We start from the raw sequence: 14,672 nt of genomic DNA on the forward strand, positions 1-14,672 counted from the left end.
TGCTTCGTGCGCGTTTGGGTCTGTGCGCGCGTGTGCGTGCTTGCGTGCGTGCCTATGTGTGTTAAAAAAAAAGAAGAAGAAAAAAAAAAGAAAAGAAAGAAAGAGGGGGAGTCACGTCGCTGACATTTCCAAGCTCCCGCTCTGATTGGCTCTTATTTGAGGAAGCTCACGGGTTCTTTCAACTAATAAGCGCCTCCCCATCGCTCTAAAGGACATTATAATGCAAGGAACCTCCTTTTTTAACCACAAACCGAATTTTCGTTCATTTAGACGATATATACGTTTTAAATTGCCCCAAAGTTGTAGGATTTTTTTGGAGCGCATTTCGCCCTGGAGCGGTACGCCATGCTTTCTCACGCCGACCTCCTGGATGCTCGGCTCGGTGAGTTATCATCACTAAACTCCGGCCCTAAACTCCAGTGTAAGATTTCAACTTCTTATTTAACCTTGTGAAGTGATAGATAGACTGTGTAGTTAATTGTGTTAACAGCTAAGTGGTTTATCGTTGGTCGTAGTAATTCTTTACAGTAATTTAGCAGGAATGAGGAATGAGCTGACAGCAAAAATGACGGAGTAAAAATTACGACTGACTTTATTTGTGATGTTCTTTAAATGAATCTACCCTCGTTTGTCATAAAGAAGCAAAGCTAGAAGCTGTTTCATGTGATTTCCATGTAAAGATGCTGCGCTTTTCCACGTTTGTGCTCAAAACCTCTCTCCTTCCTCATCCTCTCAGGGATGAAGGATGCTGCAGAGTTACTCGGACACCGAGAGGCTCTCAAGTGCCGGCTCGGTGGTGGGGTGCCAGACCAGGGGCATCCGGGAGACATGGCCCCTGGTTCAGACTCTGTAGAGGGAACCACTCTCCTTCCGGGAGAAGACATCGCCACTGTGGGATCCAACGCTGCCGGCATGCCGGTGAACGGGAAGGAGCAGGAGAAGCAGCAGCAGCAGCCGCAGCAGAGCTCCGGTCAGACTTCCAGCCAGAAACAGAAGCGGCACAGGACGCGCTTCACTCCGGCGCAGCTCAACGAGCTGGAGCGAAGCTTCGCCAAAACCCACTACCCTGACATCTTCATGAGGGAGGAGCTGGCGCTGAGGATCGGCCTCACCGAGTCCAGAGTTCAGGTAAACACTCGTGCAACGTGGATGATTTTCCAGGATGCAAACACTGGCAGGATGTGGCTTTGGGTCCACGTTTGGTTTGTAAGGATTTTCAGCATCATATGAATATAAAAAAAAAACCCAGCATCATTTAAGTTGAAGGCAGAGAGTGAAATAAGATTCTCATCAGGAGGGGATTCATTCATTCAAAGTTCCATCTGTGCGTTTGTACAAGATAGTTTGGTCTCGTCTACTATTCTTATTTACCATAATTTATTTTCAGTTATTTGCCACTTGTCCCCAGAAATGACCTAATGACCATTAGGTGTTCAGTTTTGGGAGGAAATTCTTGGAATATCAAAGCTAAAGTGTGGATTGGCGCCACCGGTACAGTCTGAGTTACACCAAGCCATGACTTAGAGTGTATCATGGTGCAGAATGTCATTAAAGTGATAAAAGCACTTTAAAATGTTTTATTTTTTAGCTTTATTTGTAGAACTATATCTTGCCTCACTGTACCTGCGGGAAAAAAGCCCTTGTGCGCAAGAAAAACGAACACTTGTTGTTATTTCGAATAAAACATACCGACTCCAGCCAATTAAACTAAATTATAAGACTGAAATATCCCATTAATTGTTCAAGTTTAGCCTGGTAGGAAGCAACATTTGCAATATGTAGTTTTAAAAATCCGTGCCCCAGCTAATGTGCTAAGAGCTCTGTCCACGGTGCTGAAACATTTCTCATCTAATAACGAGCAGGCATCTGGTGGCAAAAAATATTCAGGTGGCTGTTTATAATTTTCAGAATATATTTAACGACACCGCCTGTGTTTACTGTCCTCGGAAATACTGAAACTGGGAGTGAGAAAGTACTTCATTCCTTTCTTTACATTTGCCCCATTTTCATTTCGTTTTGTTTCTGGCCAAATTTGACATTTGAGCCTGCAGCAATTACACAGATATTATTGAGGCTTAGGTTGTTTTGTTTTTTAAAATAATTTCTAAGAGTTATCCTGGCCAAAACAGAGCCCAAGAATTCCCCTCACAACTTATGACTCAATCTTTTTACAAAATTATTAAGATGAGAAATTGTGGCACCTATATATAATTATTTTTAAATCTTCCATTCAAACTTTTATATACTTGATAATTTGTTGGCTATTTTGAGAAAGTGAACATACTGAAGCACCTTTTATATTCTAACAACTCTAACGCGGCTGAGACATACAGGACACTGCTTGTTTTCGAACGAGCTTGCAGGAACACGAGAGGCTCCAATAAACCAAACTCATTATCAACCAATTTCAGTCTTATTTATAACAGTGAACGGATTATTAACCAGTGATGTGAAATTCATGCAAATTATCCCACTGAAAGCAATAAAACCAGTATAATCATTAGTCACCTTAATAATCAGCCCTTTATTCAGTCTGCTGCAGGATCCTCAGCCCTCAGCTGCAGGTCTGTTGGTAAACATTGACGCAGGCCGTGCAGGTGCAGCCTGCAGTGGGCGTGTTGGTCCGCACGCGTGCCTCCGCAGTCTCTCCGTTAAAATGCTCCATCAGCGACGTCTTAATAGGACTCAAGAATATATTGTACTTTTTTTTTTTTTTTAATGGAATGAGAAATTGCATTTTCTTTCCCCCCCCGGGTGTAATGGGTTTGGGCGACGTTTCACGGATGGCTGAGCGGAATGAGAGCGAGATTTCACTTTTAATACGGAGGCATCGACTCACAGCCTCTCGCGCGCATTAATCACGCCCGAAGATGATGAAATCTCTATAAAGCTCCAACGTGGACGCGAGTGGATTTTTTTTTTTTTTTTCCCGTGTACGTGGGGCCGGCGTGTTTGTGGTTCTCACGCGTTGCTGTGGATGGTGTGGGCAGGTTTTGTTTTCACGTAGATTGCGTACAGTAATGCTCGCCGTTTGTATTTGAGCCCGCACAACATTTAGGGCAATTTTCTGTTAATCTTCTTGTAAATAAGATGTTGAGAAGATAAATTGTTCGGCTCAGTGCTGCGGAACACCAGCAATAAACCTCCCAGTGACGGCTGTGTTTTTACACACAGAGCTCTCTGTGTAGCATATTGTATTTACGGTGAAATCCCTAAAGCTGGTATTTTAATTGTTGGACATCCACCCATAACACCTAACAAACACAGGGTATTATATTGACAGCAGCCGAATGGTTGGTTTTTGCAATTTAGAAGTGAATTACACCTGTTTTTAAACGGTGCTTCCTCAGAGTTTTACTTATTAGGCTGGTGGCAGTGAATATATTCTGATCCTTAGGTCAATTGCAGGAGATGCATTCATGTCTTGTTATTTTCGTTTGGCTCGGTGGTCAGAAAGTGCAGGTCAGATTCAGACCAGGCCCCAATGCTGATAGAGAATTTGTGTTGCTCAAGGACACTGTAGCAGGTTGGATTTGTTTGATTGTATTAATATTATAGACCATACTGTCATATTAAAGCCCTGGAGTTTTTTCATAGTGTGGTGAGATTGTAGTGACATTGTCGTGCGTAATAGTATCTTTCTCTTACGGTTACACTTCCACACACTGCAGTGACATAAGACCAGCTCCCTCCTCTCTGCTGTCCTTACTGTGTCACATAAACGGATATGATTCGGGACATGTGTTCCTCAGTCTGTCCCTGTGATGGCTCACGGTCTTGTCTCTCTGACTGCAGGTTTGGTTCCAGAACAGACGCGCCAAGTGGAAGAAAAGGAAGAAGACCACTAATGTGTTCCGCGCCCCGGGGACGCTGCTCCCAACGCCGGGCCTGCCACAGTTCTCTGCCGCGGCCGCCATGGAGAACAGCCTGTGCTCCTTCCACGCCAACGACTCTCGCTGGGCCACAGGGATGCCGGGGGTATCCCAGCTGCAGCTCCCGCCTGCCCTGGGTCGCCAGCCAGGCATGCAGTCCCTGTCACAGTGCAGCCTGGGTCCAGGCCCGCCAAACTCCATGGGTCTCTCCAACGGCCTGTCCTCCAACGGCTCCGGTCTGCAGTCCCACCTCTACCAGTCACATTTCCCCGGAATGTCGGCCTCTCTCTCCGGCCCCACGAACGTATCGGGCTCCCCGCAGCTGTGTAGTTCTCCGGACAGTGACATGTGGAGAGGGACAAGCATCGCGTCACTGCGGCGCAAAGCGCTGGAGCACACAGTGTCCATGAGTTTCACTTAGTGACTTTTCAAAAACACCCCACCACACCTCTCTCCTCTTAAGTCCCTCTCCCAGCCCCACCACGCGGCTCTTTTCTGTTTTTATTCCCGCTATGTAGATCAAAACGAGAGAACGAGCGAGCTAATCAGGCCTGAAATGTGAGAACATGGAGACTGAATGTGACTTCATCCAGACATACTGACATAAAGAAAAGGACAACACTGATGGACACATGGAGGAAAAAATAACTTGGGTTTGGGGTTATTTATCTTGTTAATTCAAAAGGATTTTATCAACTATTGATGATAAATACTATTGTAATGATCTCTAGACTATAGGCCCTAATTACTGGGAGCCAAACAATCGTCGTATTTACGTTTTCACTCAGTGTGTCTTTACGCACACATGTTATTGTGTTCAGGTGAAGTTGTGTTATGTCAAACGGTTATTTATGAGATTGGATATAAATTTTGGTAACAGCCTACCACACACGCACCATACTGTAGGTGGGCCTATTGAACTGGGTCTCAGGCATGCACTGTGCATGTGGATTTAAACGCTTGGATAACTTACGGAGAAAATGGTGCCCACTCAGATTTGTTAGGCGACCTCAGACTCGTCTGCATGAGACGGGAGCATAAATCGAAATGGGGGAAAAAATGAAATCAACGATCTTTCAGTAGGCCTACTCTGTTTTAGGATGTTTTGTGTAGATAAAACATTCTTGCTATGTACCCGCTGGTCTTTTTTGTGACATGTTTTAACTTATTGTATGTGCTATTACTTGACACATTTCTTAAATGTTTGATCTTACATCGAAATGCGCCACATTGACGGGTTTGTACCAATTTAAAATGAACAAACAAATAAAAGTAATTTTCAAGAATGTCAAAACAAGAATGATTCATGTCTCCATTAGATTTAACGAGATATCATAGTGTCCATTTTGTACAAATTCTTATAGGCACTTTGAAAAGTATGTGTAAGAATTGATGGTGTATTTGGATTAGATCCATCAAAAATGATGATGGGATAATCGCACTATTTATCAAGCTCATAGTGCAGACTATGGCTTGATTGCTAAAATATTCTATGATATAATTTTATAAATACTTTATTTTGTTATTTTCTACAGTGTTTGAGGTGACAGGGTTAAAGGGTCTATGAAGGGTGACTGGTCCCATGGTGGCAGACAGCAGCGGTAAAGATGTCAGTGCTGTGATATGATGGTCATTGCCTCTAACCATGACGGTCATCCCACTGAGCGGACTGGATGGACTGTAACTAAACAGGAGGAATCACAGGCCTGTGTGTGTGTGTGTGTGTCTATAGTATATACCAGCCCATAGTATCTATAGCTTTTATTCTAAGACTGAAGTTGACTGCTATGATGCTGCCTGGCGAAGCTGAAATGACATTATCTATTAGCTGCAGTAAACTTGTTGTAATATCCAACTGAGGTTATTATAGAAATGCCAAAGGAGATTAAAACAGCCCTCACAGAAATGTTACAGAAAGATTATGGCAACTGGAATTCCACCATATTTTAGCCTGTCCTAACCCTGTTAATAGCATATACCTTTATCTGGGTCACAAATTAGTCTGATATCTGCAGCTTACTTCTGTATACACTGTATTAGGAGCCATAGGGAAGCAATACCATTGGCTATTAGGTAGTTGCCAAGTGGCTATTTGGACATACAGTAAAGCACAAATAGCTAACCTGCAGTGCCATTAATGATGGCTGAATAAGGCAGTCTTGAATTTTAAGTCAAAATGGACCAGCGCTCAGTCAATGTGTAGCTTTCACATGATTATTCACATAATTTAAGGACTAAACAGTTGTTTCTGGAAATGTTTATTGATGTTTCTGTGGTACATCTTTAGATTTGTAGTTCTTTTTCTTTGTTGTCTGTATCTTTGTGAGGTCACTATAGAGCGGAAACACCTCCATGAAACACTGGCAGACCTTTACACTGACCCACACACAGACTGACTTAATTTTTGGAAATCTTAACTGCAACAATAAATTTTAGGCACATCTACAATACATAGTCATATCCAGTGCCACCATTTGTCCTAAAACACATTATCAATAGTGACACATCAGCTGTTAATGGATCTCTCAAATTTATCAATCAGTGCCCTAACAAAGCCCAATAAGCAAAATATCAATTAGATAAATAAATAATAGGGGATTTACATGGCTAATTAGAGGGAATTAATGCATAAAATATCTTGAATTTTGCATATTTCTATGCTGGTAATTAAACTGGCTACAGTGTCCATAACATTAAATGTACTACGGATATCAATTGTATGTTTTTAAAGAATTGGACAAACACAATCCTGACATGTTCTCATTGTTTCTGATTTATCATTAGGCGTAGCTTGTAGTGTTTACTGTATTTCATGCATGTCATGACAAAAATGAAAATACAGATAATCAGCATCAAGCAGTTCAGATTTACACCTTTTGATCATTTGATATATATTTTTTTAAACTCCACGTCAGTTGCCCATCAGTTCTGTAATAAGAAAAGCTCTCACCTTGTTTGTGCTGCTTTTATTTATTTATTTCAAATTATCCTGACGTGAAATGTAATGTCTATCAACTCAGCTCCAACAGAAGTAAATAAAATTTTTCCATTATGAAAGTGAGTAGACCTCACTGTCTGTGTCAAAGATTATAAGTGTCAACTTGAGCCTGAAATCACAGCAGCTCAAATTAATCAGCGTGTTAACCTCATCTCGTTGTCAGCGGTGAGGCCAATTTACGGTCACGGGATGGTAATTGATGAGATATGGCATTACCATAAGCAGTCCCACTGCCTGTAAACTTATAATTGGAGTTTCTGTAACAATGCAGGGGGGTTAAACAAAGGATTAATCATAATTAACAAAAGTATATTACTTTTCCCATATTAAACAGTTGGTTCCCACCTTTTCTATTAACATAAATTTGTTTGCAGTAATTTACTGAATTATTGAAAATACCAACCCAAGTCAAGACCCTGAAAAAAATCATTTATTCCTCTCTGTGCTTTCACATTTGTATGTGTATGTGTGTGTGTGTGAAGCCCAGTTTTACACAATTAGCTTGAATAAAATGTCCTGATAAACAATTTTAACATTATTTTCTATCATTCTTCCTGGTTCCATTTATAGTAAAGTCACAGTGAATGAATGGGAAAAAAGCTACTGGGTTTCTAGAATGTCAGTTGTTTATACTCATTGACCATTACAGTCGGTATAAATCAGTATCAGTGTAAATCTGGGAAGTTAAACCCATTTATTTGTGGAAAGGAGTTGGGGAACTCTTTCAATCTGACATTAAATTACAAATAAATGGACATCTTTTGGGAAACAGAGAAAAAACAAATGAAATGCATTTTTTTCTTGCTTTAAAGACTGTTTGCTTCATGATGGTCACTAACTCAAAGTCATTGCTTGCTTGATGTATAGGCTACTGTATATTTACATCCACACTACCCATCCCAGCTCTGGCCAAGCAATAGTTATAGTAATCATTTTTTCAGAATGAATGCAGGTGGCCCTCCTACCCTGCACAGGCATGTAATTACAGGATATTGTACGACAACAGTTGATCAAACACTATAACCGCAGCCAAACTGACTGCTGCTCCACCCATCCAGGCTGGAGCTGCAGCAGTGACAGCCTGAGTGTGTGTTGTTCTGGTAAATCTAGCTCTATGTGTGGCTCAGCCCACCAGATCCAGCCCTGTGCTGACTACTGTGTCCTGGGCTGCAGTAACAGATGTGAAATCACATTACCCAAACGCTGCAATTAGTCTCACTCGCTCGCGGGTTAATGAGTTTGTGGAAATGTGCGACCCATTCCTCATTAGGTAATTTCTCATGCACTGATGAGAGAGGGAGAGAGATGTGGGTATAGCAACACAGTGGAAATGGCACATAGCCTGCTACAATGCATACTGTAAAGCAGAATGCAGCTGAAGGGGGACACTGCAGCTGGATAATAATGGGGGGCAAATTCATCACCTCATCATGAATCATGATGTGCATGCATGCTGTCCTATCTGAGAATACACCAGTTACACAGTCAGGTTTTATGTATTTACATCCAAGAGTTCAATAACAGAGGCAGCTTCTATTGCCTGTTGAGGTTACTTCAGTGTGTCTCATTATGGACTAGCTTTGCTTATTTCCCTCCTGCGAGGCCACAGAATCTGTGGGTGAATAGACAGCCGAGGGCAAAGCTCTGTCAGGACACAATGGACGACAACAAAAGAACTAATTAGCAATCAATTACTGACATGTTTCTGTCCTGCACCTTTTATCTGGTTAGAGTGTAGTGCAGGTTACCACTCAGCATGTCCCATTCACACACACACACACACACCACCTGCTGCCTATGTATGTGTGTGTGGTAAATGTGAGTGTTTTTTTGCAGGGCTGTATGTGGTATCCTGGTGATATGTTATAATGCAAGAAAATGTCACCTCTCTCCTGTGTCATATAAAGGTGAAAAATCGTCAGATGAATCCAATTAGGCCTTTAGAGGAAGTTGCTTTTCGCCGTGTCTGCGCCTAAGAGTGTAAAAGATAGTTGTCCATTAGCCTCATCTGCACCAATCAGTCCCTAAACTCTCCTTTGTTGTATTTCATTGCTTCCGTTCATTCTTGTGATTACTTGTAGTAGCATCTAAGTTTAGACTGAGGAGGAAATGTTTTGCCTTAGTAGAATTTTCAATCTACAACTTCATAAAGCCCAACGTAGATAAAGTAGATTTAGTTTTAATCTAATTTGAGCATGTGGCTTGCTCATTTCAGCGTCTCCCTCTCCACTGCTGTGTAACACACACACACTCGTGCACACACAGTGACATCTGGGGGGAAAGTGTGCTGTGAGGAGGCTGCGAGTGCCTCTCATGATAACAACTCTGCATCTCAACAACCTGCATCCATCATCATCAACACTAACATCTGCTCTGAGCCTCAGCCTTAAATCTCTTTCCACCCCCCCAACCCTTTACCTCTCTCTACTTCTCACCCTCTCTCCACCGTTCGTACTCTCTCATTTTCTTCTTCCGCCCCTGTTCTGTCCATCCTTTCCTCACGAGAGGCCACTGTAGCAGCATTTTTTTTTTTTTTTAAATCACTCTGCTCGATCTGCTATGACTCTCATCCAAATCCTCTCATCTGCAGAGCTCGTGTGGATGTTTCAACATTTCAACCATCCTTAAAAATCAATATTTAATGATGATGTTATCAGTGCTTTTATGTGTAATTTAGCCAGAGTGTCAGTATGAATGAGACACTGTCAGCTTTATGGCATTGAGCATTTATTTTCTGTTAATGGGTGCTCCTGGTGGTATACAAACCAAAACCCAGTGGGCATCTGATGGATTTGTCTGTTTCATTTCTGTTCACGCATGCATTCACAGCTATGCGTGCATGCATAACAGTACCTCTAAACACACACACACACACACACACACACACACACACACACACACACACACACACACACACACACACACACACACACACACACACACACACACACACACACACACACACACACACACACACACACACACACACAAAGTCTACTTGATTATATAAGAATTTGAATGTATAAAATGTTGTAAATAAATGCCATGAATGCAAGACGTTTGTGTAACATTTCTTGCTTTATTGAAGCAGAATAAGACAATAAATGAGGCACTGACTCCGACTGCATTGTCTCCTGTTGGTTTGACTTTAAAACACAATGAAGTAAGTCAACCATTTGCTTCAAAACAGACTGCATCTCCCGAATTTGACATTTTCCAAAGCCATGACAATTACTTCGACTCTTCAGCTCTGTGAGCCAACATTGTTGAGAGGCAATAATCATGATAGTTTTCTCAGTCATTTTTCTCCCAATAACAAGCCATTTTTAATCCAATTAGGAGTGCTAACGTGAGAGGCATAATACCACGGCCCCTGGGACAGATGAGAGAATATGCAGGACATTTATCCCGACAGTCAATATTGGATTTCTCACTAAGCAGCTGTGCCTGCTCTCTCTGACATTCTCCACCTCTGCACAGTGATCCGTCCTGATTAAACAGGCTTTTCTACTTTATCAACATTCATTACATGACCTGGTCATGCATGGCCACAGAAACCAGGAGTAGCAAAGTTACATGCTTCCCGTTGGGGTTTTCCTTCTGCATTTTTTATTTGAAATCAGGTGTTAAGTGAAAGATGATACGTCATATGGATCTCTTTTCAATCCTAGATGGTGTTTTATATGAGCAGGCAGGTGTGCTATGGTATTCCCCAAAAACTTTCCTCACCCAGACTGACTGACTAGATGTCTTGTTTCATGTCAGACCTGAATGCAGGTGGCTTAACAAGTTTTGATTTTAGGTCTGTGGTTACAATATCCAACAGTTGCTTTACTTAAGTTCCTGATTTGAATCCCCTGATTATAATTGAATGTTAAGCATGGAATTAGTCCGATTTCTGGTCATATTTCTTGTTTCATTCAGTTCACTCACCTCTACTAAGATACAAAAAATATAACTTTATGTGCAACACTTGAGGATAAGTAAGCAACAAAGAGCCTTCAGTACTTTGATGCCAACAGCAGCTAAACATTGCCACCTTCTGGTGGCTGCAGAAAGGATCACAGTGCTGTGCAAACATTTTTTTTTGTTCATTCATACAATTATTTATATATTTTAAAAAATCAGACAGATTGTCAATAGATTTTATCTCATCTCGGTATCACTTAATGAAATATGTATGTTAACTCTACAGAGAGCTGCACAATTATTGTTCCATCAAAACGTAGCTAATAAAACGCAGAAAATGCATGAAAAAGAGGGCTGCTGTTTATAGCTGATTGCAGTCAATACATTTATGCAGTGCACTGAATCATTGTCATTGAGTGCATTGATTATGTGGACTAATCAATGTTTATTAGGCTGGATAAGACTGGCCAGACCACAGTGGAGGCTGAATGATGAAGGAACACATTTACTGGGTGTCAAAGGCCCACCCACATGTCCTGAGCAGACATGTTTCACAGGTCTGGGGATCTGCAATGAGGGAACTTCAAACTGTATGTTTAATGCAGTTTATATATCTGAATTAGATGTGCAAGACCAGTCAGACTTTAGATAAAAGGAAACAGACTGTGATGGGACTCAAGGAAACAAACATATCCAGTAGGACAGTTCTTGCTCCCCTACAGGGATACAGAGTTAGGATAACATTACTGCTATCTAGGCCTCGGTCAAACAGAGTATCTGCAATTTGCCAGGATTAGCATAATTTGTGCAAAAAATGGTTCAAAGAAGTCAATGCTGAAAAGTCCATTGCATTAGTTCTATCCTCTGTGCCTCTGACTAGAGAGGCCTAACGAATGAAAATGACTCTCTAAAGTGTTTCTCCTTCTTTTGTCACAGGTGCGCCCATGTTTCCTCATGCAAACAGCTCCAGTGACACCCTGGCTTCACCAAAACCTGAAGCCTAAGTTACCAGGACAAGTTGCACTGGGTGCCCTAGTCCACAGTGGCCAACAGGTGCTTCACAGATCCACTGACACCAGCACACACAGATAAAAGCATAAGGAGCCTCCAGGTGCAGAGGCAGTTGCTGCTCGAGATGGTCGCCGCCTGTAACTGAAAGAATGATTTCCAAGACATGGGCTGAGAGGCCACTGTCTGATTTATAGGAGCCACCTGAGACTTTAGTACAAATTGGGGTGTGGCCTGCAGAATAAGAATAGGATCGGTGGTACTAAAGCACTAACCTGATTATACACTATACCAGGGGTCACCAACCTTTTTGAAACTGAGAGCTACTTCATGGGTACTGAGTCATACGAAGGGCTACCAGTTTGTCACACTCCTCTGAAATAACAAATTTGCTCAGTTTGCCTTTAGATATATATTATTAATGATTAATGATACTCATCTATGTGAAGACACTGATCACGTTAGTGATTTCTCACAATAATTATCAACAATGACTGAAACTGATAATATCAATATTCATTTAATTTCTATTAATCTCAGCAATTGTTTAAATTTTCAGATGATCACTTCTACAACATTTCATAGAAAAAATGTCCCATTTTCACTACCCACTGACAAAGCCTTTTAACAAATCATGAACTATGTTGCACCATGTTTGAAAAAGTTATCAATTATGTAATGTTTAAGAAAAATCAACTTTCATATTTTTAAACGAATCTTATCACATTTTAAACTAATGAACAAACTAAACGAATCTAAACGAGGCTTCGGTTGCTTTTTGGGATTTTTTCGCCGGCCTCGTGAAAAAAAAGACTGCTACTTACCCAAAGCTGCCTTTGGCTCACGGGCTTTTTCTTCTTCTGTAGCGCGCTTCCCGGTGGGCAGCTAGCATGGTAGTTAGCATGCTAGTTAGCATGCTAGTTAGTATGCTAGCTTTTGTGACCCGTAGTGAAGTGTCTCTCCACATGGTGCCGCTTTGTCGTCGCCACAGTCGCCCCGCAAATGAGACACACGCAGTTTTCTTTCACAGTAGTAAAAAAGAACTCTTCCTCCCATTCACTGTGAAAATGATGAGTTTTCTTTCTTTTTTCTGCCATGTTTTTTGGGTTAGAAACCGCATTCAGCTCCCCATCTTCGCTGTGCCCGCTAGCTTACTATCCACAAGCGCCAAAGTTTTGTCATGCGCACAAGACTGACCTTTGAACTAGAATAGGTCAGAGTTCACCTAAAACTATCTAAACTAATTCTTTTATTTTTAAGATATTGTCATTTTCAAATCTATATAAATGCAAGTGTGATTAAAAAAAGAATAGCAACAGAAAAAAATAAAATTTTAGACGCAGCTCACTGGTGAGTTGTGCTATTTTTAGAACAGGCCTGCAGGCGACTCATGTGGTCCTTGGGGGCGACCTGGTGCCCGCGGCCACCGTGTTGGTGACCCCTGCACTATGCTATACTGCTCTCATTGAAATATCTCGCATTTGTTTTCTTCTGGCCCCTTGGACTAACTTGTGCATGACAAGAAACAAACAAACACATCAGTGTGACACTAATTGTTTGAAAGAACAAGTCATCTTATGAGGGAGAATGTTCAATAGCGTCCCTTCATGATTTCAATTCATCTCAACTTTGTCTTCTGTTTTCTCACCAGGCCAAGCTTGGAGATCAGGGTCGAATAAGTCAGGGTTCAGGATCAGGCCTGAGTGAATTAGTAATGACTGATAGACTAGTATGAGTGATGATAGACTCTAGTTGGGTCAGTTACACAACAGATACACAAATATAAATGCAACGTGGGGATTTTTGACTTTGCAGATGGCAGTTTATTTTTTAAGCAATGATTTTACTCCCTCAGCCCTTTAGTTAAATTTCGGGCCACTGCACACTGATTGTGTCACTCCATCTGACTGTGTTTCACTGGGAAAAGAAGGTCCCTTGCTGCTCCAGAACAATTATTCCACAGTGCACTCTGTAATTATACTATTATGTAGAATTATTCTCATCATCTGCATGCACCATCAATCACCACTGCACTATTTGTAAATGCGTTCTTGGCTTTTTCCAGTTTGTACAATATCTCAGCATAACCAACACACATTTTGAACAATATCAATATCTTCGTAATGATTAACAGAATCAAGGTTTGTCCAATAACCTTATCAATAATTAGTTGATGCATGTCATAGACAAGCATACACTGACGCAATAAGTGAATCAAAGACAAACCAAGACTACTTTTTGATTAAGGTTTATTTTGTACATTGTGTTATTATATATACTGCATCACTGTGACTGACCCATAGATGTTTCATGATGATTTATCCTGATTACAAAATGTATTAAATAAAACACTTCAACCTGTAAAAGCAAACCAAACAAACAGGCCAGCATCTGATGGGAGTCACCAGGCCTCCCCTGAAGAACTCCGTTGGAAGGTAATTAAAAGAAGAGTGTGTTATCCATCGCTCCTCATTAATGCACTCTGAATTAACCACTTTCATGGGAGAGGAATGGGGAGGAGGGGACAAGGGAGAAAATCCATGCAGGCTTTAAAGTAATCTCTCTCTGTCAGGTCGGTCCAAACGGGGAGGGTCGGCTCATTACGGCCCCCACAGGAGATGAATGGGTCAGTCAGGCAGTGAGGAGAGTCGGGCTGGACCGCTGCGTTGACAGGCAGATCCACACGAGAAGTGTGTGTGTGTGTGTGTGTGTGTGTGTGTGTGTGTGAGTGTGTGTGAGTGTGTGTGTGAGTGTGAGGGAGTCAACGAACAACAGAGCAAAATACTTAGCTGCATGTGCTATCTTTGCCAGGGAGCAGGTGTGCAGTAGGAGGTTGCATGCTGGGATACAAGGCAGGGTTAAGACACTAATGTCTGGAGTCAACA

General features: G+C 41.6%; 1 protein-coding gene across 2 annotated transcripts; it reads left to right on the plus strand.

Annotated features, from left to right (window-relative positions):
- Window positions 1-345: 345 nt before the first annotated feature.
- On the plus strand, window positions 346-4,293 carry LOC139204387 (homeobox protein orthopedia B-like). 2 transcript variants are annotated; one of them, XM_070834408.1, is made up of 3 exons: window positions 346-421; window positions 737-1,128; window positions 3,796-4,293. In XM_070834408.1, exons 1-3 carry the CDS (start codon window positions 346-348, stop codon window positions 4,291-4,293), a joined length of 966 nt encoding a protein of 321 aa, XP_070690509.1. The 2 variants fall into 2 exon arrangements, with proteins under 2 accessions (XP_070690509.1, XP_070690510.1); XM_070834409.1 differs by having other exon boundaries at window positions 346-382.
- The last annotated feature ends 10,379 nt before the right edge of the window (window positions 4,294-14,672 follow it).

Source organism: Pempheris klunzingeri, chromosome 7 (assembly GCF_042242105.1).
Source record: "Pempheris klunzingeri isolate RE-2024b chromosome 7, fPemKlu1.hap1, whole genome shotgun sequence".
Classification (NCBI taxonomy): Eukaryota; Metazoa; Chordata; class Actinopteri; order Acropomatiformes; family Pempheridae; genus Pempheris; species Pempheris klunzingeri.